The sequence below is a fragment of the Lipomyces arxii genome (assembly GCF_038497795.1).
Source record: "Lipomyces arxii strain Phaff 12-163 unplaced genomic scaffold V1512scaffold_25, whole genome shotgun sequence".
NCBI lineage: Eukaryota > Fungi > Ascomycota > Lipomycetes > Lipomycetales > Lipomycetaceae > Lipomyces > Lipomyces arxii.
In genome coordinates, this window is record NW_027117724.1 from 68,309 (window position 1) to 95,988 (window position 27,680).

The window sequence follows — 27,680 nt, forward strand, 5'->3', positions numbered from 1 at the left end:
CTCGAACGTTGTGCGGACAGCCAGCCGAGCCGCATGCGTCATCGCAGCAGCGTGAAAGAGCAGCATATTATTGATTTCCAGTACGACCTACACACAATTCTCTTTTCGCTCTCACATTCGCACAGAATTCCTCCAGTTCATTTAAAGAGTTTGAATAATATTAAATGGCAGATTTGCCTCGGTCGGCGTCGGCTTCGACATCGTCTTCGGCAACCACTCTCTTGCGATCAAGCGCACTTTCACCTCCGGCTGCTGTGGCTACAAGGGTGAAGCGTAGTCCATCATCAGTGAGAGGGAAGATCGATAAACTGCGAGAGAAAAGAAGGCTAAGGCACGAAAAACATAAAAAGGAGCGTGAATCGTCCACGGCTAGTACAATTGATGATGGTTCTTCTCAGCAAAGTGAAAGCCAATATTATCTTGATTCAAGGCGTGATAGTATTGACAGCAACAGATCAGACGGCGATAGTTGGAATGCCAGGTATTGGAAACTGTTTTTTTGAAAATAACTCTGTACTGACATCTTCAGCGACTCTGATTACTCTGAGTCATTAAAGGAATCAACTACTCATGAAGAGCGACCTGATCTTGCAAATTCACAGTCAGCACCAATTCCAAGTTCACCAACTTCTGATACAGCCATATTAGGATATCGCAAGAAGTACGGCACTTTGCAAATAGATCAACATTCAAATACGCAACCAGAAACCTCAAACGGTCCTGCAAAAACATCAAGTTCATCGTCGCTCTCTAATTCGGGTGGAGGCGCCTTCTTTTCTAGCATGCTCTCCGCAGCTCAAAATGCTGCAAGCACATTCACAAGCTTAACTTCGTCTGCTGTTAACAAAGAAGACACTTCGTCAAAACTGAGTGCCACGTTGTCCGACAACGCGTTCCATCCTAACCGACCCCGGGCAGAGACTGAACCTATTCTGTCACATTCACCAGAATTTGATATACCTGCTAAAAAATCGGTCGCTCCGATCGGAAAGGGAGAGTTGATACTTTCAAGCATACTTGAAAGCAACAACGCATCTACAGCCACAAGGCTAACTGAACACGCGATACTGGAAGATGAGTCGCCGGATGCAACCGAACTTCCATCCGCAGAGACACCGATACACTTGGTGCCAGAACTTGGGATTGTGCCGCCGTCAGAATACAACGGGAGCCTTGTTCGATCTTCATCAAGACGGCGATCGGTGTCGGGACGCCCTAGAAACTCGTCGGTCAGCCAGCCAGCAGCGTCTCCAATTAGTCCGCAACTTCAAGCGTTTCCAAAACCAAGCGGGTTCGCGGTTGCGTCCCGAAAACGTAACCGTGAATTTCATGCTCTGTTTAGGTCCGTACCTGAAGAGGATCATTTGATTGAAGACTATGGATGTGCGCTCAGCAGAGAGATTTTGCTGCAAGGACGGCTTTACATTTCTGAGCAGCACATTTGTTTTAATTCAAATATTTTTGGGTGGGTCACTAACCTAGTCATTTCGTTTGATGAAGTCATGGCAATAGAAAAAAAGAACACTGTTGTGCTGTTTCCGAATGCGATTGTGGTCCAGACACTGCATTCCAGAAGCACATTTGCGAGTTTCATATCTCGCGACAGTACATATGAGCTTATGCAACAGATCTGGCATAACGAAGAACATATAGGATCGTCGGACTCTTCGAGAAGTGGAAGCGGGAGTGACAGCGATTCTGACGATGTCATTGCTGACGACAGTGACGATGAAAGCGCGGATGCGGATGCTGGTGATGATGATGAAAAGACGTTACCTGCTGATCCTAATGTGGCGGCGACTTCGGACTCATCGGCAAACGTGGACGTTGGACCAACATCGCATGCACCGACACAGTGTTCCTGTGCAGACCATTATGAAAAAGTGGTGTGCGACCGAACATTTCCCGTACCGATAGGACGGATATGTAAGCTGTTATGGGACGACGACCCGACGTGGGTGATGAATTTCATGACCAACGAGCTCAAGCTTCTCGAACTTTCAAAGCCTACCGCGTTTGAGCCGTCAGATGAATCGGGTGGAAACAAGACGAGATCTTTTAACTACATTAAGCCGCTGAATGCGCCGATTGGGCCAAAACAGACTAAATGCCTCGCGACTGAAACGCTTGAACACTGGAATTTTGACAGCTACGTGACAGTTGTAGTAACGACCGCGACGCCGGACGTGCCGAGCGGGAACGTGTTTGTGACAAAGACCAAGTACTGTCTGACGTGGGCGGAGAACAACCAGACCCGAATGCTAATTACTTGCGGTGTTGAGTGGAGTGGCAAAAGTTGGATCAAGGGACCGATTGAGAAGGGTGCAAACGAGGGACAGTTGCAGTCTGCGAACTCTCTAGTTGCATCGTTAGAGCAGGAGTTTCAGCCCAAGACGCCCAAGAAGGGGAAGCGGGGTAAGAAACGGCGCCGCAATAACGCAGGCAAAGACGCAACACAAAATGCAGCAGAAAATACAGCACAGGAACCAAAAGGCGTACTGGTCCAGCTATGGGGTATGCTACCGTTTGGAGCTTCGTCGGATGCGACTTATGTTACGTATATCATGATTGGGTTTGTTGTAATGATACTTTTTTCGGCCGCCTGGTTGTTCTTTAGGGTTGGAAAAGATGAATCATCTGCTCGTTGGAGCGCCTTATGGGACTTTGAAGAACGCAAGCTGTGGGAGTGGCTCGATGATAGGACAAAGTATACTCCAGCGAAGGCTGGTGAGGACAACAAGCCTAGTAATTGGCTCAGTCGACGGGAGCTCGAGGAGGCAATTGTTTTAACGCAGCGACGGTTAGATCTGTTGCGATCAAAAGTTGATAGTTTTGAGTGAAATTTGAGAGTGGAAAATGCATGAATGAACGAATTCTGTTTTAGTTTTTTTGAAGTTTGAGCATAAGATGTATAGTTTAGTAATAGGTCAGATAAGGTTTAGGCAATTGGTGAATTGAGTTTTTATGGCCGATAGCGACCCGGGGAGGCATTTGATTGCCCATTGTTCAACTCACATTCATAGTCCATGTCAGCCAAAAGAATGAGTACTTTATTTGCAGAGCAGTGCCGGAAGGTGGTGTGTATTGGCCGTAATTACGTCGACCATATTCTCGAGTTAAACAATGCGCGTCCGACGGCGCCATTTTTTTTTTTGAAGCCACCGAGTTCAATGCTTGTACCAGGCGCCGGCCCAATCCTGGCGCCAACTGGTGTGAACTGCCATTTTGAGGTCGAGTTGGCATTAGTTATGGGGAAAACGGTGAAGGATTTTGAGTCAAAGGGCAAAGACCCGGTCGTTGCGTTAAAGGAAGTGGTCGACTGCCTGAGTGGTGAGTAGAGAGATTCGCCGGATGGAATTTGACTGACTGAGGGTAGGATACGCTGTTGGAATTGACATGACTGGAAGAAATGTTCAGGATGAGATTAAGAAGAAAGGTCTGCCATGGACAACCGCAAAAGGTTTCGATACTTTCTTGCCCATCTCGTACGTATTTTACAATGACGTTTGCACTAAACTAATATATTAGATACTTTATTCCCAAAGAGAAAGTTCCCGATCCTTCAAACGTGACTTTATTTCTCTCTGTAAACGGCAAAACTATGCAGCACGACTCGACAAACCTGATGATGTGGAAAATTCCCGAGCTTTTGACCGCAATCTCAAGCGTCATGACTTTACAACCCGGTGACGTTGTTTTAACCGGCACACCAAAAGGTGTTGGCTCTGTTGTTCCAGGTGACCACATTGATGCGCATCTCGAGGTTGACGGAGAAGTTGTTGAAGAGAGTAAGATCTCGGTCGATGTTGCGAACAAAGGCGGTATTTACGCTTTTGGCGCAAACTGATTTTTGGTGTCCATATGTAGTCACTTAATGTAATCATTCACTATCAACGTCAAAACCGAACGAAAATCCGGTGGCTTTGTCGTCAGTCAACCTTGTCCATTTCGAAGCTCGATCCAGACCAGCGACCCAGTCGTTGATTCTGGCTTTCATGGAAGAAGGTACGTCAGTCGCGGTGTTGATACGTTGCAAAAACTCGTCAAACACGTCGATGTCTGGTTTCTCGTTCTCGTCCTCGTCAGAATGGTTCGTCGTTCTAAAACCGGAGATTTGATCTTTCTTGTTGTGGAAGAATTTGAGCACGTTTAGTGCGTGCGGGAACGGCACGAAGTTCTGTGTGAGTGCTGCTGTTGAGCTCAAGTTCACAACTAAATGCCACCATCCTGTTTGTAAGCGCTAGTATGCTCTACCTCAGATCGATACGTACCTGACGGGACGTAGACCACTTCGCCTGCTTTGCAGAACCCGTCGATGTAGCCCGGGACGTTCATTGCTTCTTTGTGAAACCCTAAAATCCACTCTGCAATTGATAGTGGGCTTGTTACTTCACTTTCGTCTGTTTAAGTTAGTATGAGTGTGCCTTTTTGTACGGATAAGAGTACGCACCCTCAGACGTGTATACTCCAGGAGGGAGGGTATTTGGCGGAAACATGATCCAATATTTTTCGCCTTCTATAACTGCGTTCCAAGCCGAAGTCGAGTTTGGATCTTTATGAAACGTACTTCCGCTGCGTTCCGGCCCGATGATGAGCCATCTGTAGTCCGGTCTGATTCTGTCAAGCAATTTAAAACAGTCCGTCTCGAAAATGTTTGGGATTGAGTACTTTGCAAGTGAAGTCTTGTTGCCAATTTCGCGGTCAAAAAGATATAACGGACTTTCGTCTGAATTCTGCCGCATGTACTCACCATACACGTCGAGCTTCCAACGCACGCATTCTTGGATGAACTCGGTCTTGCCGTATTCCCTTTCGAGATCAGTAATTGTCCAACTTGGCCAAGGGTGAGATTCTAAAATAAATGGTCTTGTGGCCCATTGATCGTTAAACTCCTCCAAGTTTGGGCATGTGGTCAGCCGCGGGATTTTCGGTGTCGAGGACGCAGCATTGCGGATGTACTCGGTCATATTCATTGCTGCACAGAAAAACGGCCGGTACAAGACGTCGGAATAGAACCCGTCACAGCGTAATTTTGCTTCGTTTGCTTCATCTAACCCGTAATATGTCCGTCTCCATGTACCGTACCACTTCGTAGGCGCAAGACCCTTGTTCACAAATAGCTGTTTCCATAAATCGTCTTGAGTAGCAAACATAGCAAATATCCTGCTCGTGTACCCCAAATTCCGTAGTTCAGGCGCGTCAAGCATTTGACACAACATTGAAATCATTTCGTCAGGTAAAACAGCGAAGTACCCGAGAAGTCTTGACCGCATCTTTGCACTATTTGAAATGGTTTCTGGCTGTTCCAGGTATAAGTTTCCGTATGGCTGTAGACCAAGCGAATGCTTCACTTTCACGCACGCGTTTTCAGTATGATGTTTGCTTTTTTTCCTGTCATTTTCAGTCTGCAGATAAAATCTACGTTTTGTTGGTTCAATCATCATTATTGTGCACAGTAAAAATCGCAGCTCCAGAAATATTTCAGGGGAACTTTTCTCGAGCGGCTCACGATGATGGTATGACGGACAACTTTGGATATGAATGAATTCAGGTACAGACAGTATCTGCCGGGTATAAAATACTATCACCATGTTGGAACTCATTTATTTTATTTAAATTATGTTACCTCATTACTATAAATGAGGATACACCAATCGCAAGCACAGTTTAAAAATTCCAGCATGATCCGGTCGATATAGACGATCTAACAGCCAGTCAGTTCCAATCATATAAATGTGACGATTATGTTATGCAGCAAGGTAGTACTTTATATAGACATAATCAACCAGAAGCAATAGGCCAAATATGGCTATATATGGCTATATATAGGTGAAAAATACATGCTCAGTTGACCATCAATAAGTCTAGCCTCAGCAATAGTGTACACTCGTTAATACAACCATACAGAGATAATTATGCTTATGATATCGTTAGGAACCAGCACAAATGAGCAAAGTGCAGATAGTGTCAATCATCTATTGCTTGTGCATAGCTGTCTGCAGCGTAAGACAACCTCGACCAAGATCCAGCAACCACTACCGACTCTCTGTCATAACAGACCATCGGCCTTCAGAGACAGTACGAGGCACCAACCCGCAGACAATACGGCTTTCATTCCGTCCCCTGTATTAGTGACATCGCTCCCAGCCGCCAACAGCGATTGGCCTGGTCAGGTAGATAGTGCTTGCTGGACTTGGCCCTCCGTCTGGTTTCGTGCTCCGTCAAGACCGATCTTCGAATGGTAAGTGAGAATGGCTGGGTATTCTTCGCCACATGGGTTCCCCAAAAGTTAGGGACTGTTTAATACACAGTAAGAAATGGGTCCAACTAAACATAAGTATGGAAGGAAAAGCCAACGATTGGTCGTTTGTAGGAGTCAACTGACAAAGCGAGAAATGGTAAGATAAGAAAGCAAACAAAAAAGCATAAAGCAAAATGCAAAGTGTAAGCTTGCAGAGTAAAGGATGAAACAGGAACTGTTGGCGGAGGCAGGAATATATGGTATTTTGCTACTGTGACGCCATTATATTGACAAGTGGTATCAGCCAATAAGGCCAATCAAACGTCAACGCAGGTTATGAAATACGATGTCGTAGCCAGGAATGTCACACATATTATTTAAGACTTCTTCGTGGAAAATGTGCTTCTGTCAACGAACACACACATACGCGCCGACTCCGTTGCACGTGATTGCCGCTACCCAATCTGGCAGTTTGGAAATTCTTTTGACATACAAACTGCGCTGCCAGGCCCACACCGGATATACCGTTATACGCCTTTTATTGTACATTATCAATTGACATATCTCGTGTACATGTTACAATCACATATGTCGTGCAAAAAATAATATCAGAATGAGCGCAAACTTATGTGCAAAAGCTTAAAGGCGGCGCCAATGGGTTTCCAATCAGCTTCCGCTTTACAAGGATTCTGTTCAAAATGGCGTCTACTAGTGACTCCCAATATTCTACAAATCTACTTTTGCGTAATAAGTTTATATACTTTCGATCGCGGGCCATCTTGACCTTCTTACTTACAAATCCTATACAAACAACCCTTGACTCCAATTGACCATACAAATCCTAATGCATACAAATTAACAATAACCAGATTAATCTTCTTTTTCCAATTCATCCACTAATGCTTTTAATTTCTCGTTCTTCTCTTCGAGCGATCGTAGAAACTCAACAACGTAATTAAGTACAGTACTTTTGCTAAACCCGCCTGCGTGCAAGACCGGTACCAGCTTACTGAGTTCATCAAACCCTTGCTTGATAGCATCCCGACGTTTCTTTTCGGACGAGATATGATTTTTGCGCCGTTGAGCTTCGGTCAAAAGTTCTTTGTTGTCGCCTGATGGAGACGCTTCTGTCACGGTTGACACTGCGGACGGATGACGCTGTCGCTTGACTGTCGGTCCTCCTTCCGCTGCTGCAGTGTCTAGTGGTGGCAGCAGAGGAGAAAGTGATGACCTTTTGCGGTTCGGTGGTGACGCTGAGTCTGACAGTGAGGATGATGACTGTGCGTGTTGCATGTTGGCTGACACAGATTGAGGGCGCGTCGAAGTTGAAGACAAGCCTGAGGATGCTCCATTCTGGCTCATCTGGCTCATCTGACGCAAAATTTCTGATGCTGCCACATGTTCACTATCAGTCGGCGGCAGCGCCTGTGAAGTCATAGGCTGACCCACGCCTAGCTGTACACTCAGTTGTCTTTGTTTTTCTCGTATTCGTTCCGGCGATGGATGCAACTCGAAACCTGATTGCGAGAATCGTGGGTCAGAACCAAAGTTAAGACCTTGCTGTCTATGTGCGGCCCGAAGAATTGTCGCCCGGTCTTCAATTGTTATTTGCCCAGATCTTACTGCGTCGAATGTTAGTGGAGGTCCATTCAATTGGCTCAGTGGGTCTGATGAGGGTGATAGCAATCCCACGTGTGCGATTTCTGACTTGCTTCGAATTTTACTGTGGCCGAATAGCGGATCTTGAATAGTATGAACAGCAGATGACGAAGAAGGAAATGGGAACGGGTATGCAGGCACAGATTCAGGCAGAGCTGGATCAAGCATGAAATCAGGATCGAGCGCAACCCTGTCGAGGAAATCCGAGTATGCTGATCGTTCCTGGTCATCCAGCAACGGGTTCGCATTTGTGTGCAAATCGTCCAAATTCAACGGCGGTTCAGGCGGACTACTTATAAACTCATGCGACAACCCAAATATCTCACCCTGTCCGTACGTCATTGACGGCGGCATGGGCGGCGGACCGAGCAAGCAGTCGTCGAGCTCGGTCTTGAGCGTTGGCTCTGGCAAGATCGACGACGACGCAGGTTGCGCTTCCGCGGACGCAGATTGTTGGACTGAAGTTGATGACGGGGTCAAAGCCATTTAGTTTGCAAGCACTTAACGCATTTCTTGGCTACGTAATTTTTGAGCAGCAATTTTTTTGTGGTTTTAATTGAATTTTTGGGCTTCGACCACACTTCACATGCTTGCACAGCCATATCGGTTCGCACAGCCATAAATGCATAAGCCATGATTAGTAATATATTATGTAATCTATTTTGTTTTATGTAAGCATGTCTAAGTCAAATTTGATTTGGGCTCATGATCATATGATAAGACTCTGGAGAAGTAAAAGGGTTTATCGCGAGTAAGTGAAAATTCCTATAAATCAGTATATTATCTCGTATTTTAAATGACGGCAAACTTACAAATCTGTCTCCTGTGGCCTGGTTCAGACTCCAAAAACCGACCCAACTCAGTCTATTATGTCGCCCTCTGCCAGAGGATTTAACCTAAACTGTTAGATAATTTGTTCCGTACACATACAGGAATCGTACGTCTAATTCTTGCAGAAATATATATTTAACTACCGGTGCCTGGGACTCTATCCGTACTCTGCCATCAATTGACATACGCCAAGTACCATTAAACATGTCGCGTCGAATGAGATGTCGATGGAACTCCGGTACAATCTCAATTGGTTCCCGGGTCGTGAGCATCGAGATGATTGTCCCATCAGGGTAGAAACGTAGATATCTATAGTAAGTCACAATGTGAATTGGCACGTTCCATGAATCTGCTCGACCGTAACGCTGATAGTTACATGAGCTGATGTAAATGCCGTTAAACATGATCCGCGGCCGTTCGAGAAACATAAGGCGCCAGTTATCGCTCCAGAGACGGACTGCCTCGTTCTCGTCGACTGGATCCTCATAAACCATCTTCGGATATGTGTGCATACATAACTGCTGCCATAACTTCGAGTCGGAATATCCCAAAAATGCTAATTTTTTACAGACATATGTTGTCCTTGTAAATGACGACAAGTCCATTAATGCGAGTGACCGTAATATCAAATTCACAATTTCATTCGGCATCACTAACAGTGGAGACGGCAGCTCTTCGTCTTCAGGTTCAAGTGCTGTAGATGAGTAATCAGAAAGCAATGTTGAGGTCTTGTCAGTCGGCAATGTCGATGTTGATGCTTTTGTAGATGGTTTTGGTAGCGGCCGGTATGAAGACTCCGGGAAATGTTTGTTCCGGTATGACTTGTCTACTCCGTCGTCCAGTCTGAATGCCTGACGATAAAAATGCAATGCGTCCGACAAGCTTCCTATTTTCTCCTTCTCGACAGCAAGTTCGTAAATACGCAGTGCCCGCTGTGCCCTAGTCGCCGGGTCCTCTCTTATAGCGGCAGCGGCCTCTTCCGCAGTCATTGGCACCAAATCTGCATCACGTAGCTCCAATTCGGCATTCAAATCCATTTGGGCCACTGTTTGAACCAATTCTTCGGTCGCGGTCGTAAGTTCAGCTTCATCTTCAACCAGATCCTGTTCTTTCTGTATTCGAGTCTCTGCCAAGTCCACAATGACCGTAGACTTTGAACTCCCATCCGTTAATGGACCTGATACTGGCACATCTTCTTGTTTCTTGTCTTTTTTCCGCTGCCAAACTTCTTTTTGCCATTCAGACCTAAACCGTTCGAGTTCAAATTCAGTTGAGCTCATTTTCGTTCATATTACTGTGCTTATTAGTTTACGGGTGTTGTTGCTGTTCGGTTCATGGTCGAAGTACGTTGGCGATAGCGATAAACTCAGTTCAACGAGCCTCTCGGCACTATCACTTCTACGCGCCACTCTTTAACTTATCCCATTCTAGTAAAACCACAAAAACAATCAACACATTTCAAAATGATTGTTTCAATCTCAAGAGAAAGTGGAATTAAGCCGGTTAGTAAATTATTGATGTTGATTTGGTGAATAATGACTGATTATATTTAGTACTACACGCAGAAGATCGAAGAAACTGAGCTTCAAATCAATGAGAAAACTCAGAACTTGCGCCGTCTCGAAGCTCAGAGAAATGCGTTGAATGCAAAAGGTATTACTGATTTGTGGGATTAACGTTAGATTTACTAATTTGAAGTCCGTTTACTTCGAGAGGAACTGCAACTCCTTCAGGAGCCAGGATCTTATGTTGGTGAGGTTGTCAAAGTAATGGGCAAGACCAAAGTACTCGTTAAAGTCCAACCTGAGGGCAAATATGTGGTTGATCTTTCACCAGATATTGACATCAAGAAGATCACGCCTTCGTTACGTGTGTGTTTAAGATCGGATTCGTACCAGTTGCACCAGATCTTGCCTAACAAGGTCGATCCGCTCGTGTCGCTTATGATGGTCGAGAAAGTGCCTGATTCAACTTACGAAATGGTCGGTGGTCTTGATAAACAGATCAAGGAAATTAAAGAAGTCATTGAATTGCCAGTCAAGCATCCTGAACTGTTTGAATCACTGGGAATTGCCCAGCCGAAGGGTGTGCTATTGTACGGCCCCCCTGGAACAGGAAAGACTTTACTTGCTCGTGCGGTTGCTCATCATACAGAGTGTAAGTTTATTCGAGTCAGTGGTTCGGAATTGGTGCAGAAGTATATTGGTGAAGGCAGTCGGATGGTTCGTGAGTTGTTCATCATGGCCCGTGAGCATGCGCCCAGTATTATTTTCATGGATGAGATCGATTCGATTGGATCTAGTCGTGTCGAAGGTAGTTCTGGCGGTGACTCAGAAGTCCAACGAACTATGCTTGAATTGCTGAATCAGCTTGACGGATTTGAGCCTACAAAGAACATCAAGGTCATCATGGCTACAAACAGACTTGATATTCTCGACCCAGCGCTGTTGCGTCCGGGTCGAATTGATCGTAAGATCGAGTTCCCTCCTCCAACACTTGAGGCTCGTACGGATATCTTGCGAATTCACTCGCGCTCAATGAATTTGACTCGAGGAATCAACCTGCGTAAGATTGCAGACAAAATGAACGGCTGCTCGGGTGCTGAAGTAAAAGGTGTGTGTACCGAGGCTGGTATGTATGCTTTACGAGAACGACGAATTCACGTCACGCAAGAAGATTTCGAGCTTGCGGTCGCCAAGGTTCTGTCACGGAACGACGAGGGCCAAATTTCACTTAGAAAGCTGTTTAAGTAGACGATTGTACAATTGAATTCAATAACAATTTATTACTTTCCCTAACGCCATGACCGACCTTCTCAAACGTACAATCAATTTACGAACATGTTCTTCAAGATGCCGTTAATGAGAGGATTTGGTGGCAAGTCCAGTCTTTCAATTTCTTTTCTGATCTTGCGCTCGTACTCTGCAATAACTGATCTCGCGTAGTCAAAACTATGGGTCACATCACGCATATGATTGACTGCGTATTGCTTTATAGTGTCGTCATTTGAGTGTTGCTTTAAAATGTCTGGCTCTGTTAGTAATCATTCTTTCATAAATGAAATATACGCACTGAGAATCTGTTGGTTATTGCAATCATGTTTAATACTGTGGATGATTGGAAATGAGAATTTTCCTTCAGTTAAATCTTCACAGAATCCTTTGTTCTTTGAGTACTGATCTGATTGCAAGTTCATGTAGTCGTCTCTGATTTGGTACAGTATTCCAATCAGATTTGACAATGGCACAAAGTCACTAATCGTTAGATTTGACTTCAATAAGATAAGCAATATTCTTACCGTGAAATCTTTGATTCAGCTTGCATCAGCTTCACGGCCAACCGGAACAAACCGCCGGTCTTATTTTTGACCATCTCAATGTATTCTTCCTCAGTCGGACACACAAAAGAGTCTCTCCAGTACAAATCAAGGCCTTGGCCTCGATGGAGGCTAATGAGTTCGTCTAAATCAGTTAGCACGTGCATTTCCACCGATCGCATCAGATCAACTTACCGGTGTAGATTTTATAGACTTCAGGGTTGTCCAACTTGCTAAGCTCTTGTAGCGCAAGAAAATAAACATAATTTGAAGAGTTTATAGTTTGCGCAACTCCGTAAATGCTGTGAGCGACTGGGAATCCGCGACGAAGTGTGGCCGAGTCCTCCACATCGTCAACCAAGAGAGACGCCGTGTGCAGCATCGCGATTGTCCGGCTGATAATCTCAAGAGAGGGCTCAGGCACTTCAAGCCAGTAGTTAAACGCATCCACACAGACCCTTCTAATATCTTTACCGGGGTGCGATTCTAGATAGGTATATGGGCCGAGGACCAGCTGGATGATCTGTTAGCAGTGAGCAGTGCGGGAGAGTTCAAACTTACTGATTCGTTCTGTTCAGACCAATTCTGAATATCTTTTGCCATTTTTGATATCGACGGACTCACGACGACACATTAAAAAGGCGGCTTATATAGTTTTTTCTAGTGAAGAGTACTACAGTGCAATAGTAATAGTACGTCCATCATTTGCACGTGACACCCCTATTTGTGCGGCTACGAACGAACAATGCATATATTGATGTTATTGTTGTTGTTGTTGTTGTTGTTGTTGAAATTGTTATATAACTTATTGTTGTATAATTTATTACTATGGTATAAGGTCTGTAAACATTGGTACTCGATCCGTCCATGGTTTACCGTGAAGTGCAAGTTTGAGTTTGAGTGCTTCGTCTCGTGAACGTGTCTTTATCAGACATCTCTTCTGCCCTTGAGCACTTGTAAACACCTGTAAGTCTTCTCCGTGAGTGTATCCTATTTTCTCACGTATTTGAGCAATTTTAGCCGCTCGAGGTATGCTATATATCATGACCGCAGTCTGATTGGAAGAAATTCCGTGTTCACTATAGGACTTGATTTGCTTGTCAACTTCCTCATCCGACGCGTATCTAATATATTGACCCGCTGGACTGCCAAAAATGTACGAACCAGCAATTGATTCGCGGTATTCTAATGCTGACTCTGTAGAACTAAACTGCAAGTAATATCCCGACTTGCGTACCAGATTGTCATTTCGTTTAGTATAATACTCAAAATCCACTCTTCCTTTTGTCTGCAAACGTACGAAATCAGACTTGATCATGCTAGGAATGTCAATCATGAAAAACAAATTCCGACTTGGCTTGAATTCTTCTGTTTGAAATAGCCTACGCGGTCGTCCGTCACCATCCGCTGCTTCCAAATCATGCATAATAGTCGGAATCGGGTCAAACATTTGATTCTCATCAATTGCATTACTAACTTCCCTTGGCCTTAAAAACTGTGTCTTTCTAGAAAGCGTATCTTCGGCTGTATCATGTTGCTTAAATAACATAGCAAGCAACCCTTGCACTTTACTGGACACGTTGATATCACTTTTAACTATCCTACGTAAGTTGTATGCAATCTTACTCCGTTTCTCGTCAGACACCTTCTTTGGTGTCTTGTCATCTGGATTCTTTGTTGCAAACGTTCGTACATGCACAACAGAAGTCCAGATCAGCTTATTGACTAACACGGACCTCTGTGCCGCCAATGCCGTTTGCATGGTGGTTTTTGCATAAATCTGAATTTCACATGTTGCCTATGGAGGACTCCGTCGAGGGTTAGGTGAAGTTTAATCAGATACGTTAGGGGTTACATAGGGTTACTACGCCGAATCTTTCCAGGATCCGAATGACAAGGTTAAGAGCCAGGGACTACGTAGTCATCAAACGAATGGTCTAGCGAACTAATTTGTCACCTACAGCTAAGATATTCAAATGCCAGACGAATTTCACTAATTCCAATGTTACTTTATTTCAGTTTCAATACTGCACTTTTCAACGGCACATTTGTCGAAGTCAGCGGCCAGTTCATCATTTCGCTCAACACACCATGATGATACTCATCAGCTGTTTATTTCTCAATACTCGGATTATCATTCATTTAATAGTGAAAAAAAACTGTGCTCGACTTTAACCAGAAACTTATGCATTTCTGGGCATTCAAACCCTCGCATTTAACGGTATTTCTCAATTACGTGGGAAATTTAGTCAAACTTTAACTCAATATGCTATTCTTTTCACTCCTCATACTTGTGTCAAGCATGTTTCAATCAAAGCAATACATCCGCGCTCATGGTTAAACGATTCGGGCTTGCCGCCTTCAGTATTCGAACCTGGTGAAACTGACACGACCAATACCTTTTTGTCGTAGTGATTGCAATTATCTTTTTGCTCTTATCATATTTGATCATCTTATAAGTTTCAATCTTTGCTCCTTGTAGCTTTGTAGCACAGCAATCTTCACTATAAAAGATGAAACTTATTGACGTTTTAAATAGTGCACAAAGATCTGAGACGGATAAACTAAATCTCTTTGATAGTAGTTGCGAACATATTATCGAGAACGCAAAATTTGGCAGAAAAAACATTCATGTCACTGCAGAACCCAATAACTTAGGCGTATTTGATCGAGACCAAATCATTTCTCGTTTGCAAGAACTTCAAGTGGTGTTTTCCGATTAACTCAGGTGTCGTGTGTCGGTACCTCTTCATGAAATGCAAAATGCCAAACCTGCTCAGGTTCGCACGTCTAGTACTGATCACCGTCGGCGTGTCTCAATGGGGCAGGTCGTGCAACTTTTCGTACTCGACCCCGGGTATGATTGTCAGTTTTGTTTTCATGTACTAAATCAAGTGACACTAAGTCGCATGGTGAACAAAATACCAACTACATTCTAACCGCAGATCTCGGTGCTCAGCACTCTTCATCTTGCGGTGTTTCTCATACACCGTCACGAATATCGGATGATAGGAACACGGTCGCTAACGTCGGTGTCGACGGTGCGCGCAAAGACAGACTTTTGCCTGTACCTGAGGACGGATTTGGGCTCACGCCAGCCGTATGACAATGGTTTTTGTTTTGTTATTATGTGAGGGTTCTACTTTCCTCGATCATCATTAAAATTTTATCAGTAATGCCAGATCACTCTACTCCCAAAACAAATCATATACTTGAGCAAAACAAAAAATCCAGTCGCTTAAGAATAAATACGACCTATGCAAATACCTGGTACCCCGGAATCATCAGGACCGGTCCAGCACCAAGATGGTCTTTCGGGCCAGAGATTGACCCTGGAATCGAAGATACCTGGGCTTCGCCTGTTGTGCCAGAGAACCAGAATCCGCCCATCACAACAATGTAACTTAGAATTAAGATCGAGCCTTTGAAGTAGTTACTCCGACCTTCTGCGTAAATGTACGACAACAAAAACACGCACAAAACAACGACAACTAAATCCCATCGAGGAAACACGAGCCTGTATGTCCATTAATATAAATCTATCACCACCACAAGCAACTTACGAGAAACTGTAGTCGCGCAAACTCTCATTCGCAGTGTAGTTCCACACGCTGAATAAGATAAGAGCCGGAATCTGCAATAGACACACCTGCAGCACGTATGCAGATCCAATTTCCATACTCAACGCAATATTACCGTTCATTGCAAACGAAATAGCGTTCAAAAACTCAGTCGTGTTTGGCACAAGCGCGAACAGCGTGATTCCCAAAAATTTCTCGTCAATGTGCACTGAGTCCAACACGGTGTCGACAGTGTCCACCAAAATCTCTGCGATAACAGCGTACAAAATGGTTGCACCAAGCAAAACAACAGTAGACTTAAATTTACTCCAATTTGGCGCATCGTGCCCGCTTGCACTGTGCTCGCCGCCTTCTTTTCCACCTTCACCCATACCATCAGCGGCATGCGCCGCCGGCGAATTCGGCTCGGCTGGTAGGTTGTCAACTGATTTGACACTTGACTGTCGACTCTTAAACAGGTTTCGTAAACTTCCTTTGCGAGGCGCGGTGCTGTTCGAATTTATTGTTGCAGTTGAAACACCAGCCGGTTTGGTGGCTGTCGTAGGCGGGGTTTTGACGTCCGACAACAGCGATGCCGTTGTACCAGTATTTTCCGGTTGCAGGTCAATCAATGGCATCTCTTGCACCGGCTGCGGTCGCTGGGCTCCAAGTAACGGGATCTTAAATTGACGATTAACACTCTGCCCCATACTGGAACTACTATCGTAGTTCTCGAAAAATGCATCAATTACCGATATCGTGTTTTCCGCGCCACCTTCCTGTGCAGCGACGGGAGCCAAGGCCACGGGGTTCGAAGACGGAACTGCCTGCCAGATCATGGCCGCGTGCGTGCGCAACGTGAACCATAGCCCAATCACGTACGCGACAAACAGTAAGACCGCGCATAGATAAGTGAAGGGCTTGACAGCGCTCCGGTAAAAGTCATCGTTTGTGAGTGGGTCCAAGAAGAACTGACAACGCCGGCACGTCCCGAGCTCGCCATTGACAGGCGTAGGATCATCCTCGCGCGACGTGCACGGCACACAGTTTAACTGGTACTGCAAAAATTAGCATTGGTCGAATTCTCACAACAAATCAGCATACTGATCCGTAAATCTGGTAAAACAAAGTTGGTGCAAACGCAGCAATGACAGCAAACAACAACATGGTCGAGCTTACGCCGGCCGATTTCGGATTATATCTCTGCGTCTTGCGTTTAATAGCGCCAGAGCACATCGACAGACCGGGCATGACCAAAACGCCCGCCAAAATACTGCCAATCACACTACCTTCCACCAGTCTACCTTTGCCCTCAGTCAAAGCAACACAGTATAAAAATACTTCAACGATAGTCGAGAAGAAAGCGTTGATGACTGCACCCATACCCATAGATGACTGTGCAGAGATAGAAGCCACAGCCTGGCCAATGAAATAAGCCAACGGGATAACTGAACTGAGAGCGAGCACAAAAATAACACCAGGAGTGGTAATAAACGAATGAATCAGTTTTGAAATCAAGTACTGGTCGAATATGGTAAAGAAGACAACAAACATTAAGTTCATGAGGAAAACGTTTGTACCGTCAACAGTGTACTTGTAGTAATTCCATCCAAAAGCTCTGTACGTGCAAAGCAATATTGAGCTCTTGTCAGTTGACATTTGAGCTCTAGTCTGTGGGCTGTCGTGATGGAAAGACAATGCCAGCGGGTGCCTTCTCATGTGAGAGCATAAGTGGAAAAGAACACGGGCCATCGGGATTGGGAATACGGCAAACCAGCAAAATCCAGCGACGACAAGTAAGACTGGCTGGATAAAGAAGTAGAACCAAACGTAAAACATAATTCTACCAACATTCCACTGACCACGGCCAAACAATCGTCTCTTGTGAGGGTACGGTAGTCCTTCTTCGACAGAATCGATTGAAGCAGCAGACGATCGTGATGTGGGTTCGGAGCTGCTTCCAGCGTGGTCACTAGAATCGTCACCACTGTTAGGATCGCCAGCTGAGTTTAACAACCCGTCAGCTTCATCAATAGGATCCAAGGTGCTTGAAGTGCGTTTGTGTGTCTTTCTAGACGCAGGCCCAAAAAATAGTCGGCCACGGCCATCTCCGGAGCTCCATTCCTCATACTCTCCAACACTGCGTCCTTCGCCTTCATCTTCTTCGGCGTAGTTTTCGTCCTGAGTGAGCTGAACGAACTTTCCAAAAGGATAAAAAAGATAATTTCCCAAGTCGTAAAACACACGGCCGTACTCTCTGCAAGAGGGGCTCCAGCTGAAAGAAACAAAGCAAACAGCAGTCACAATTTGTAACAAAATCCAAAGCGGAATACCTGCAATAGCAGACCAGGCGAAGTTTCCAAACCTGACTGGAATCGAGACCTTTCGATCAGGAGACGAATGAATATCTCCTTCAGCCAATCGCTGGACTGAACGCGACTTCTTGTAAAGTGCCGGTTTCCAAATTCGAATACCAAACGGATGTGTTTCGTTGATTGCGTCTTGACGTTCTCTTAAAGTGAATGACTCTATCGAAGCGGTATCTGAAGAGTCGTCAAATTCATCACCACCGTCAGTTGTATGAATCAATGTACTACCAGAATCATCACCATCTGTTTCCTGATTTGGATTCTCGTAAGAAACGTCTTCAGGCCGAAGTTCGTCCGGAGGAGTTGAGTCAGAGATTGGTCTGCCATTGTGATGATGATGAACATGTATGCGAGATTCCAAAATTGGTGTTGAGAGGGCACCAACCGAAGGATCGTCAGTAAAGTGAACTTCAGCTAAAGAAGTCCGTTCATGTCTTTGTTTTGATCTCCGTCTCGATGTTGTTGGTCTATGACGAATTGAAGAAGTAGCGTAGTCATTATTCAATTCCTGCTGAGCATCCTCCACTGAGAATGCTCTTGCTGATTGGCGTCTCTGTGAATGATCCGCCATAAGATTTACTTGGTTGAAAGGACTGAGAATTGGGCTGACAAGAAACGTGTTTTTAAGCTGAGTGGTTGAGATATCGACCACAAATATCACAATCTATCCCAGGGTAAGGTTATAGTTACACAGCCGCACGTAATCCGGGTAGTTCCGTGTCTATTCCCACCTTAAATTTCTTGTTTCAAAATTGAAAATAAAATCAACACAATTAAATCAAAATAAAAAATTCATTTTTATAGTGAAGAGGACTTGTTTATTTTATTTAAATTACGTAATATAAAAGTATACGCGCGTCAAGATGTCGTGACTCTAAATAGCATACGTCATCATCATCAAACATTAACTTAAGATTGTACCTGAACACGGCCAGATCCAACAACATTCCACACTACAATTTTTATCAAAATAAATTTGAATGAAATTTGATTTAAATTTAATTTAAATCTGATTTTCTAACTCAGTTTCACAGTAATTAAAAAAAATCAGAAACAAATAATCTAGAAAAGAATAAATTTATAAAAAAAAAAATGCAAAAATAATGACCGACCAGGGAGAGGATCGAACTCTCGATCTTACGATTGACAGTTAAATAACAGTCGTACGCCTTAACCAGCTTGGCCACCCAGTCAATTTCAGAGTTTTAAAAATTACAGGTCTTTATAACGACCGTTTATTTGTTTTAAAAACTTTGTTTTATGCTGAATGGTATGCATTAGTACAGCTCTGTTCGTATGCAGTAGTTTCAGAGCATTAATTAATTTGAATCATACCGTAATTTATAGAATATAGCTGGAAATATTTTAAGTCGTTTTTAATTAAATACGCTAGTAATCAGTAGCTCAATAGGCATCGTAGATATTTCTTACTTAATATTGTTTTACTTAGCATAGGGCTACAAGACACTACTCAGTATAGTTTGCAAACGTTTTTATTATAAAGATAAGTTTACTTGCTTATACTTACTTAGTCGTGCAATCAAAAATACTTTGTGTTCATCCTGCGATTAATTATTTGCAATTGAATTTGTGTTCTTGATTGTAGTTGTGCAGGGTTTCAGGGTTTTAAACACATCTAGCGCTCAGTCTTCATACTTTTGTCTCCACTACAGTCATAAGCTGCTAGTAATTGGCTTCACAGATTTGTGTTATATTGACAGACTTCTATGACTCTTTTCTATTATAACCAACAGTTCGCGTAAGTTCTGTGCCAGACATGGTGTTAATGTACTACAATATCTTTGTGCTACTCAGGACCCAGCTAATAGAAATAATGCGAAACATCTTCTCTACCTGGCTGAATTATGCTGTTTTAGTAAATAACTTAATATTTACATGTGATTTTGTTCCACCAGATAGTATGTCGTTAAACGTACTCCAAATTCAGTACGTCTCAGAGCTCATCGCCCGTCAATTCTGTGACCCCTGAAAAACGTAAAATATATTTTTGTCCCAAAAGCCTTCATCTCATCCCACAAACCAAAATCCACCAAGAAACCAGAACAATCATGTCGTCTGAGCCGTCAGATCTGACGAGCTCGTGCGAACAGGTGTCACGGTTTTTGCGGCGGAAGACTAGTGACATTGGATCTCTGCTTGAGTTTGCTACCAAGTTGGTGGATAACGAGTTTCCTGGCCTGGTGTTTCCGCTTAAAGAGTTGTTTTTGATGGACTGGTGGTTTGACAGGGCAGATGTGTGTCATGAGACGTATGACTTTATGCTTGCTAGTATAGAGATTGACTAACGCGATTTAGCCCTGAATTCTGGAGGTTTTTCAAGCGGATATGGCAGAGCCTTGATCACGAAGTGCAGGTCCAGATCTACAAACGGCACAACTTTCTTAATGTGATTTCCGTTACCATGAAATACTTACTCACAGACAGTCTGGCAGATGAAGTACGGATAGACTTGCTCACGTACATGTTTGAGTCGATCCAGTGTGTGGTCGAGTCGAAGATCTATCTGCGGACCAGCGTCGAGTGCATGAGTGCGATTGTGGTTAATTATCTCGAGCTCGTCTTGCGCGCCAATGAAGCTGGTGAGGAGGGATGGAGTGCATTGATATTTAAGATCTATGATGGCACGTTATACGGAGTATCGAACTACAAAAAAGTGCTTGCTGTGTTGCGATGTTTAAGATTTATACTGACTTTAAAAGGTAGCGGCAAAGTTTACACCTGAAGGCTTATCTGCTTCTATGTCGTTGCTTGCAGTAGTTAACAGCACGTCCAAATTTTATGCTCGACTGTGCGACGTGATTAGGGATTTGACGTTTAGTCCGTCGATCGTCAAGGACCACGATACCGACCAGTTCAAACACTTTTTCACATCTCTTACATTTTCTAATACTCCAGACTTGACCGATGCTGCTAATTTGCAAGTTTTATGCCAAATTCTCCGACTCGGACTTGATAAGCTTAGCAAGACAAGACAGAAATCACTGATGCCAAGGCTATGTGAGCAGATTTTGACAGTGGCACCGGGTTCGGTGCGAATGGTGCTGGCTGAGGTTGTTGAGAAACAACTTGTCATCAGCACTGATGTGTTAAAACCGTATTTGGTGACCGAGAATGTTGATTGGGACCTGGCAAGCGAGGTTTGCGAGTACGATTTCGACATCGTGTTGGTTTGTATCGAAAAGCTGTTTGCAACATGTGCGGCCAGAGTGCATGATAATTCACGTACATTTTTGAAAGCAGTAGTGGACGGATTTGCGAAAATCAGAGATTTGCAGCAGTTCATGCGCCTTTGGTCTAGTAACGTAACCTCACAATCCGCATTCACCAGCCCCGAACTGATCGACCACGTTTCAAAAGTGATCGCGACCAGCTGGACACTGACGCAGATTATGGCCAAGATTAGTGAGATTCACTCGGCACATGACGGAAAGTGGATGGCGGCAGAGACGGTGTGTTTGCTAGCCCTGACACAGGCGCTCGGGTTTAAAGGCGACGCGCTGCTGCCGGACCAGGTCGAGCTTATGGTGTCTATATGTCCGACCGAGTCGAGCTGCGACAAGGAGGCAGAGGCGTATGTGTCAAAACTGCGATACTTTATTTTGTCGATCGGTAGCGATGTGGTCAAGAAATACGTCCAGGTTAATGACGAAGATGTTCGGTTGAGTAACAATTTCACAAAGTGTGGTTTTTATGATGCACAAACGGTTTTCCGATTAGAAGAAATTTCCAAGGCCGCAAACTTTGTTGACACGGTCAAGACGGTGACGGTGAAAACTATAAAGTTATCGAGTTCGAAACCCGCGAAACTCGTAGGTATATTCAATTCCGGATTCAAGAAGCGCGAATACAGCTGTGTTACAGGCTCGAAAGACGGGTTGGCGTTGTTGATTTTGCGCATCATTGACCGCTGGCTAGTGCTTTTTGAGTGAGTGTTGATTTGCAACTGTGCAACTGCGAAGAAAATGCTGACAAACTAGAAACCGCCTGCCGTTTGAAGAAGTGAAGAAATTCTGCAGTGCTCTATGGCAGGTCGCGAAGTGTAACGACATAACGTACAATCTTGTGTGGAACAAGCTGGTTAGGAGCGCGGTGTTATACGAGCTGCCACAACTTCTAGGTGGGTATACATTTTCGATGAAGTACTTATTGCTAATGAATAGGACGGGTGTTGATGCATTTAGAAACCGCATTGCAGGACGAGTCTGATGTCGGACGAGTTTTGGAGTCAATCCTTGTGGTGCCAATTGAATGTTTCAAAAGACCTTTGCGAGAAAAAATTTTGGACCGGGTACTTGAGATTTATAAAGACGCAGACATAGAGTTGCGAAGTTTATGCGCAAAAGTCATGAAGAAACACCTTATGGTGCCAAACATGACTGCGATCTTAGTACGTTACCTGTTAGTTTAATGGATTGGGCTAACAAGCAGCAAACTGATCCCGACGCGGTGTTAAGTCTTGCAGACGATTTAGAAGATGTGCCTGAAACAGTCGATGTGGTCCAGCTTGTGCTTGAGCATGCGACGAGTGGCGACTCGCAGGACAAGATTGGGTTAATTAGTGCCGTGAACGAAAAGGCGTATGCTGCTGTTGAACAAAAACTGCGACTTGGCTATGCACGAATGTTTACAATGTCGGCGAGGTACTTGTCTAAGTTTAAGGACGAGTACGTATATGCTTTCTGCTTTGACGATGAGGTTTAACATGCAGAATTTCGTTTGATTTAATGAAGCGGGTCAAGAAGATTAATGCGCGGTTGATGGCAAAGGTGTTGAAGACCAATGTCGAGAAGATTGGCAAAGTACGGATATTGCTGGACGCGTTGTACGAGACCGCGACGATTCTGGACAAGGACCAGTTAGGTATGTTTTAGATGATGGTCAGAGTGCTGTGCTGACGAGTAGAACCGTTGTCGCCAGAGTTCATGGGTATAGTTCCTAGTTTGGTTCGGGCGTCGGGAGAGGGGACGTACACGGCTGCGATCGAGAGTGCGGTGAAGATCATCGCGCTGCATAGCTATCGGGAGAGTACGGTAGAGCGAGCGGAGGAGTTGGTGGGGTGTTTTGCAGTCGTGGGAACAGACCCACGAACTGAGTTTCACAAAGTCGTGAGAGGGTGGAGTTATAGTACGTACACTGACGTGTTTGAGCGATTGATGCGAGTCGTGTGCAGTGTGACTGAAAAAGAAGACGCCAAGTTTATTAAGACGTTCACCGCGTTGGTCAGCGCGCGGAGCGATGTCGAACACGCGTTTCTAGAACGAAAAGTTGCGCTGATTGTGTGTGCGCTCGTGCTGGACCAGGACAAAGTCGAGAGCGGAGACGTGTTTGTAGCCTTGTTGGAGTTGCTTGACGTGATTGCGTCTAAGCGGGCTGTAGTGTCGCCATTCGTGTACGAGCAGATGTGGCTCTATCTGATTTTATCCACGTCACAGTCCCGGGGTCCATTTGACGCCGGCCTCGATCTTGACTCGGTGTACCAGAAGATTTGTGGCGTATGCTCGACGCTGGTGCTTAATTTCCCAAAGTACTTGCGGGGACGACACAATCTTGTCGTGAGCGTGTTGCAGAACCTGATGTACGGGCTGTGCGTTGTGAGGCCGCAGAGTGGGAAACGTGCAGACAGGGTACTGCCGGTCGAGTGGAAACGGCCCGGGTGGGTTTCAAGCGTTCAGAGCGTTGGTGTCAAGTCCGCGCTTGCGTACACAAGGTTACTGTCCAACGTGTGCAACCCGTCTCCTGCCGTGTCATCTCGCAAGCGCGGTGCCGGCGAGTTATCGTCTGCGTCAGGTGCATCTCGGCGCGGGTTATCCAAGCACGCACCGTTCTTAGTGATTGAATACTGTCACGCGACGCTGAACTACGATTTCGCATCCGACGTCAGGAAAGAGCTCGGGGTCGGGATGTATACCGTGTTTGACGTACTAGGCGCGACCGAGCTCAGGGTCGTGAACGCAGGAGTGGATGATGCCGGGCGGGCAATTTTCAGGAACGTGTATGCAGACTACAGGCGGTTTGGCAAATGGCAGAATTGATGGTAAAATAATGTATTATAGTAATATAGTAGACTTTGCGTTTCTGACAAACGTCCGGATCTTGTCCAAATCGTGCACGCCGTCGGTCTCGACACCGGACGAGACGTCGACGCCGACAATGTTAGGTCCGCTTGCAACCGCAGCTGCGACGTTTTCTGGGTCGAGTCCGCCGGCAAGAATGTACTTTCCCGACCGCGGCAGCGCGTCCCAGTCCAGTTTAAGTCCTTCGCCGCCTGCGCCGTCGAGTAGTGTCAGTGCATGGAATCCCGGTGTCGTCATCTCGGCCACGTCAGCTGGGGAAAACTTCTTGATGACTGGGACAGGAATTTGGCGAGCCCAGGTAATGGGCTCGGACCCGTGCAGCTGAACCATATCGAGTTCGTACTCGGCGGTCAAGGCTAGGACTTGGTCGAGGGACTGGTCGCGAAACACGCCGACGAGTAACGGCCGGTAAAGTCTGACGGCCTCAAGCTGCGACTGTGTCCAGACGTCATAGGTTTGGTCGAGTATCTCACTCGTTTGGGCAGGACGGTCGGACTGGAACGAGTGCACGACACAGGAAATGGCTTTGGCTTGGCCAGGCTCGACCGTGCGTTTGACGTTCGGGACACAGATCATGCCGATCAAGTCTGCGCCGGCCTCTATTGCTGCTTTGGCAGACTCCGGCGTCCTGGTCCCGCATATTTTGACCAGCAGCATTTGTCACGAGAGTGGGTGAGTGAGTGAGTGAGTCAAGTAAAAATGACGTCTCGAGTAAAAAAAATGAGCCGCATAAAAGTAAGGGGTTTGTGTCTAACCATGAAAGAACTTCGAGATGAGAAAAACGTAAACAAAGAGAGATATGATTGCGACGCGTGAGGTTGCGATACGCGACAATGGAGATGACGACGACGACACGCGGTTCTTGTTGCTACGGGCCAAGTTCCCGGTCGTGTTTGTGCCGTTCATTCGTGAGGTACGACGGTTTGGCCCTGACGCGTGGAACGTGTTGAATCATATGGAGTCGTACATGCAGATTCTCGACCGGGATTTCAAGGATTACGACGTTTCACCTGCTGATCCGGCCGAAATTTATCTAATTAAAGACGTTTGTTTGTTTGGGCCACGTCCAGACGGTCGAGGCGGGATGTTTCTGAGGAAAGGACAGCGCGGGCGGGTGGTACCGACCGAGAACAACTTGTTTTGCGTGCAGTGGGAGTGTGAGTACAGTGGCTGGGCGTACTTGGGCAGGGTACTTGAGCACGCGGCTAAGATTGCGCCGACGGACACGATCGTGAAGGAGATATTGGGGTTGATTGCGAGCACGATCGCGGTGCTGGACGAGGCTACCGGGTTGGAGTTACTAGAGAGCGTGAGTGCTGATCTGGAGCCAGAGAACGATGTAGTGAGCGTTGTTGGATCAGTGCTTGAGGAGGCGATGCAGCGACACGTGCTTGACATTAGTGTTGCTGGATTGGAATTCTTTACCGGTGTTGGGGTGTTGCTTCCGCACAGGGTATGGGACTATCTTTCTCGTTCACGCCTGATTGGCACAGACGGGCACGGGAGTATTGCAGGCAATATGCTGTCGTCTGTTGAGCTGATTGCAGGCGAGTATAGTTTCACGCTGGCGCTGATCGTTTTGGTCAACACGCTTGCGAGTGATGCGGTGTACGGCAAGTTCTCGACGAACGTTGATCCGCAAGTGCGTACCGCCGTGCTGCTGCAATTTGTACGGCATCTGGCGAACGTGTATGAAAATTTTGCGTATTGGAAATATGTCGACCTGTTTCAGCGGTCTGATATTGGTATGTCGTGGTAATTGTGCGTATACAGGGCTAATTGGAAGCGATTTTACTGGCGAGACTGTTTACGTTCATATTAGACATGGTGTACAGCATTGACGAGTCGGGATCAAAATCAGACAAGATTAACGGTACGCTGTTTTCGTCCGCACAGCACTTGCTCGACCGGTTTCTGCGGGCAGACGGTAAACCGAGTCGGAGTCTTGCGCCTGTGCTGAGCACGATTGAGCACGCAGTCAAAACACTGGACAGGTGTCGGTCCGATAAAATTTTACTTGACCGCAACTCGGACTGGATTGAGAGTACGTTGATTTTTGCCGAGAAGCTGGTCAAAGTCCGGAGTTTGGTGAAGCGGCGGCCGGCGCAGATAGAACGACGACTGTTTGCGCTTGCAGGTGCGTTGGCGGAATTGTTTGAGCGGGAGTCAGTCATGCGGTACCGTGTGCTGCGCGTGCTGAGCGCGCTAGGGCAGGGTTCGTGGCCGGAGGGAGATGAAGTGCCGTCGTTGCTTGCGCATTTAGGATCGGACCGGGCAGGAAAGTTTGTAGGCGCTTTGAAAAAGTCGCTGGCGGGGCGAGACCGCGCGACGCAAGGCGCGGTGGCTAAGTTTGTGTCGATCGTGCTGGTTGCGAGTCAGGCCGGGCAGTCTGCACAGCAAGGGTTTGCCGTGTTGCTGTTGACGGGACAGGAGTTTAATGGCGGCGACTATGGACGTGCTGTTGCATGCAAATTTGAGGACCAGGCTGTTGGGTTTGCGGAGCTGGATCCGGAGCTCGCGGTTGGAGTGGTTGAATGTGTTTGTCTTGCGCAGAACACGAGGACAATGACGACGAAGTTGAAGGCCGGACTGGTTGAGAAGGCATTGGCGATGGTCGAGCTGGGGACGGACAAAGTGAGTGGGTTTGAATCGAGTGAGAGCGTGCTGCGGTACTGTTTGCGTGTGCAGCTTGCCGCGCGGGCGGTTGAACTGTGTGCGATCTTGGTTCAGAAGAATGCTGCCGAGGCCAAAGTTGTGGTTGAACATTTGCTCAAGCCCGGGAAGTTGGAGAGTTTAGCCGAGAGTGCGATGCGGATACACGGGTACCGGGCGAGTCTGCATAGCAAACTACATGTCGAGTTTGACGCGCGGTGGCCGTGTGCAAAACTGGTCCGGTTCCGGCGGACTGGGCTGGACGAGCGCAAGTACGGTGCCGGGTACGTTTACGACGTTGGGATCATGGACCAGATTTTTTCCGCGGACAGTCGGTGGGGCGAGATGCGGGGCCAGATTGTGGACGCGAACGTGAACCTGAGTGCGGTTGATGCGCAGTGCGAGCTTGGCCGGGCGTGGTGGCTGTTGATCGCCGCCTTGACGGGCAGGATTAAGAGTGACACGCGGCTGGTCAGGCCGATGGCGAACGTGGCTAAAATGTGTCTGCAGGTCAACGTTGATGAGGGTGTGCTGGCCGAGGTGTTACGGCCTGTAGTTGACGAACGTAGCGTGCTTGCGTTTGTGGTTGCGCGGGAAGTCCAGAGCGCGTGTGCGGGTGGGAAGTACGATGTTGATTTTGCTGGAATGCTAGAGGTTGCGTATAAATGGAGTACGTCAGTCGATGTTGACTACGGCCGAGCACTGGCGGACGCAGACACAGAGAATTACAGAGGCGTGTTGCGACTTGTGCTTGTGTGCGTGCGTGGTCTACGAGGTAAGGCTGACGAGGGCACGAAGGCGACGATTAATTTGGTGTTTGAACATGTTGTGAGTCCTGCATTTCAAATGTTGAGTGACCGCGATGGACTTGCGCTTGCGAGTGCGGTCTTGAGGGAGGGCTTAAGTGTAGAGTAGCGGGTTAGGGTAATATAAAATATACTAGATTTTGAAAACGCT

The 27,680-nt window shown here is 46.1% G+C and overlaps 14 protein-coding genes and 1 non-coding gene across 15 annotated transcripts; 7 read left to right on the forward strand and 8 right to left on the reverse strand.

Moving 5' to 3' along the window:
- The first annotated feature begins 19 nt into the window (after positions 1-19).
- On the forward strand, positions 20-2,950 carry V1512DRAFT_229950 (uncharacterized protein). The gene is made up of 2 exons (XM_066913930.1): positions 20-481; positions 530-2,950. The coding sequence occupies exons 1-2, from the start codon at positions 165-167 to the stop codon at positions 2,838-2,840; spliced, it is 2,628 nt and encodes an 875-aa protein (XP_066769526.1). The 5' UTR covers positions 20-164; the 3' UTR covers positions 2,841-2,950.
- A 91-nt stretch (positions 2,951-3,041) lies between these two features.
- On the forward strand, positions 3,042-3,847 carry V1512DRAFT_272621 (uncharacterized protein; the record flags this gene model as incomplete). Its single annotated transcript, XM_066917694.1, has 3 exons — positions 3,042-3,330; positions 3,377-3,485; positions 3,529-3,847. The coding sequence occupies 3 exons, from the start codon at positions 3,042-3,044 to the stop codon at positions 3,845-3,847; spliced, it is 717 nt and encodes a 238-aa protein (XP_066769527.1).
- Positions 3,549-5,562, reverse strand: V1512DRAFT_229956 (uncharacterized protein). Its single transcript, XM_066913931.1, has 3 exons — positions 4,451-5,562; positions 4,272-4,400; positions 3,549-4,227 (listed from the first exon to the last, which is right to left on the reverse strand). The coding sequence occupies exons 1-3, from the start codon at positions 5,442-5,444 to the stop codon at positions 3,881-3,883; spliced, it is 1,470 nt and encodes a 489-aa protein (XP_066769528.1). The 5' UTR covers positions 5,445-5,562; the 3' UTR covers positions 3,549-3,880.
- A 1,414-nt stretch (positions 5,563-6,976) lies between these two features.
- Positions 6,977-8,467, reverse strand: V1512DRAFT_267483 (uncharacterized protein). The gene has a single exon (XM_066917287.1). The coding sequence runs from the start codon at positions 8,384-8,386 to the stop codon at positions 7,112-7,114; it is 1,275 nt and encodes a 424-aa protein (XP_066769529.1). The 5' UTR covers positions 8,387-8,467; the 3' UTR covers positions 6,977-7,111.
- A 60-nt stretch (positions 8,468-8,527) lies between these two features.
- V1512DRAFT_267484 (uncharacterized protein) lies at positions 8,528-10,102 on the reverse strand (the record flags this gene model as incomplete). Its single annotated transcript, XM_066917288.1, has 3 exons — positions 8,842-10,102; positions 8,713-8,796; positions 8,528-8,665 (listed from the first exon to the last, which is right to left on the reverse strand). Coding segments are annotated over exons 1-3 (1,333 nt in total), but the record flags the coding sequence as incomplete, so codon positions are not given.
- A 36-nt stretch (positions 10,103-10,138) lies between these two features.
- V1512DRAFT_293045 (P-loop containing nucleoside triphosphate hydrolase protein) lies at positions 10,139-11,530 on the forward strand. The gene is made up of 3 exons (XM_066918321.1): positions 10,139-10,233; positions 10,285-10,384; positions 10,430-11,530. Exons 1-3 carry the CDS (start codon positions 10,195-10,197, stop codon positions 11,482-11,484), a joined length of 1,194 nt encoding a protein of 397 aa, XP_066769531.1. The 5' UTR covers positions 10,139-10,194; the 3' UTR covers positions 11,485-11,530.
- V1512DRAFT_229968 (isoprenoid synthase domain-containing protein) lies at positions 11,497-12,845 on the reverse strand. The gene is made up of 5 exons (XM_066913932.1): positions 12,609-12,845; positions 12,243-12,561; positions 12,030-12,192; positions 11,804-11,985; positions 11,497-11,758 (listed from the first exon to the last, which is right to left on the reverse strand). The coding sequence occupies exons 1-5, from the start codon at positions 12,648-12,650 to the stop codon at positions 11,559-11,561; spliced, it is 906 nt and encodes a 301-aa protein (XP_066769532.1). The 5' UTR covers positions 12,651-12,845; the 3' UTR covers positions 11,497-11,558.
- A 15-nt stretch (positions 12,846-12,860) lies between these two features.
- Positions 12,861-13,809, reverse strand: V1512DRAFT_267489 (uncharacterized protein; the record flags this gene model as incomplete). Its single annotated transcript, XM_066917289.1, has 1 exon — positions 12,861-13,809. One exon carries the CDS (start codon positions 13,807-13,809, stop codon positions 12,874-12,876), a length of 936 nt encoding a protein of 311 aa, XP_066769533.1. The 3' UTR covers positions 12,861-12,873.
- Positions 13,810-14,810: 1,001 nt separating this feature from the next.
- V1512DRAFT_249743 (uncharacterized protein) lies at positions 14,811-15,153 on the forward strand (the record flags this gene model as incomplete). The annotated part of the gene is made up of 2 exons (XM_066914632.1): positions 14,811-14,904; positions 14,993-15,153. 2 exons carry the CDS (start codon positions 14,811-14,813, stop codon positions 15,151-15,153), a joined length of 255 nt encoding a protein of 84 aa, XP_066769534.1.
- Positions 15,154-15,182: 29 nt separating this feature from the next.
- On the reverse strand, positions 15,183-18,660 carry V1512DRAFT_267493 (Sodium/calcium exchanger protein-domain-containing protein). Its single transcript, XM_066917290.1, has 3 exons — positions 16,712-18,660; positions 15,611-16,665; positions 15,183-15,564 (listed from the first exon to the last, which is right to left on the reverse strand). The coding sequence occupies exons 1-3, from the start codon at positions 18,545-18,547 to the stop codon at positions 15,303-15,305; spliced, it is 3,153 nt and encodes a 1,050-aa protein (XP_066769535.1). The 5' UTR covers positions 18,548-18,660; the 3' UTR covers positions 15,183-15,302.
- Positions 18,661-19,084: 424 nt separating this feature from the next.
- Positions 19,085-19,169, reverse strand: V1512DRAFT_t58. Its single transcript has one exon. It is a non-coding gene; the product is annotated as a tRNA-Asn (tRNA).
- Positions 19,170-20,045: 876 nt separating this feature from the next.
- On the forward strand, positions 20,046-21,926 carry V1512DRAFT_212348 (uncharacterized protein; the record flags this gene model as incomplete). Its single annotated transcript, XM_066913559.1, has 3 exons — positions 20,046-20,245; positions 20,293-20,650; positions 20,697-21,926. 3 exons carry the CDS (start codon positions 20,046-20,048, stop codon positions 21,924-21,926), a joined length of 1,788 nt encoding a protein of 595 aa, XP_066769536.1.
- Positions 21,927-23,081: 1,155 nt separating this feature from the next.
- On the forward strand, positions 23,082-24,020 carry V1512DRAFT_188111 (Urb2/Npa2 family-domain-containing protein; the record flags this gene model as incomplete). Its single annotated transcript, XM_066913133.1, has 1 exon — positions 23,082-24,020. A coding segment is annotated over one exon (939 nt), but the record flags the coding sequence as incomplete, so codon positions are not given.
- Positions 24,021-24,025: 5 nt separating this feature from the next.
- Positions 24,026-24,748, reverse strand: V1512DRAFT_267495 (isomerase-domain-containing protein). The gene has a single exon (XM_066917291.1). The coding sequence runs from the start codon at positions 24,726-24,728 to the stop codon at positions 24,045-24,047; it is 684 nt and encodes a 227-aa protein (XP_066769538.1). The 5' UTR covers positions 24,729-24,748; the 3' UTR covers positions 24,026-24,044.
- Positions 24,749-24,857: 109 nt separating this feature from the next.
- V1512DRAFT_229981 (nucleoporin subcomplex protein binding to Pom34-domain-containing protein) lies at positions 24,858-27,674 on the forward strand. Its single transcript, XM_066913933.1, has 2 exons — positions 24,858-25,816; positions 25,858-27,674. Exons 1-2 carry the CDS (start codon positions 24,871-24,873, stop codon positions 27,636-27,638), a joined length of 2,727 nt encoding a protein of 908 aa, XP_066769539.1. The 5' UTR covers positions 24,858-24,870; the 3' UTR covers positions 27,639-27,674.
- The last annotated feature ends 6 nt before the right edge of the window (positions 27,675-27,680 follow it).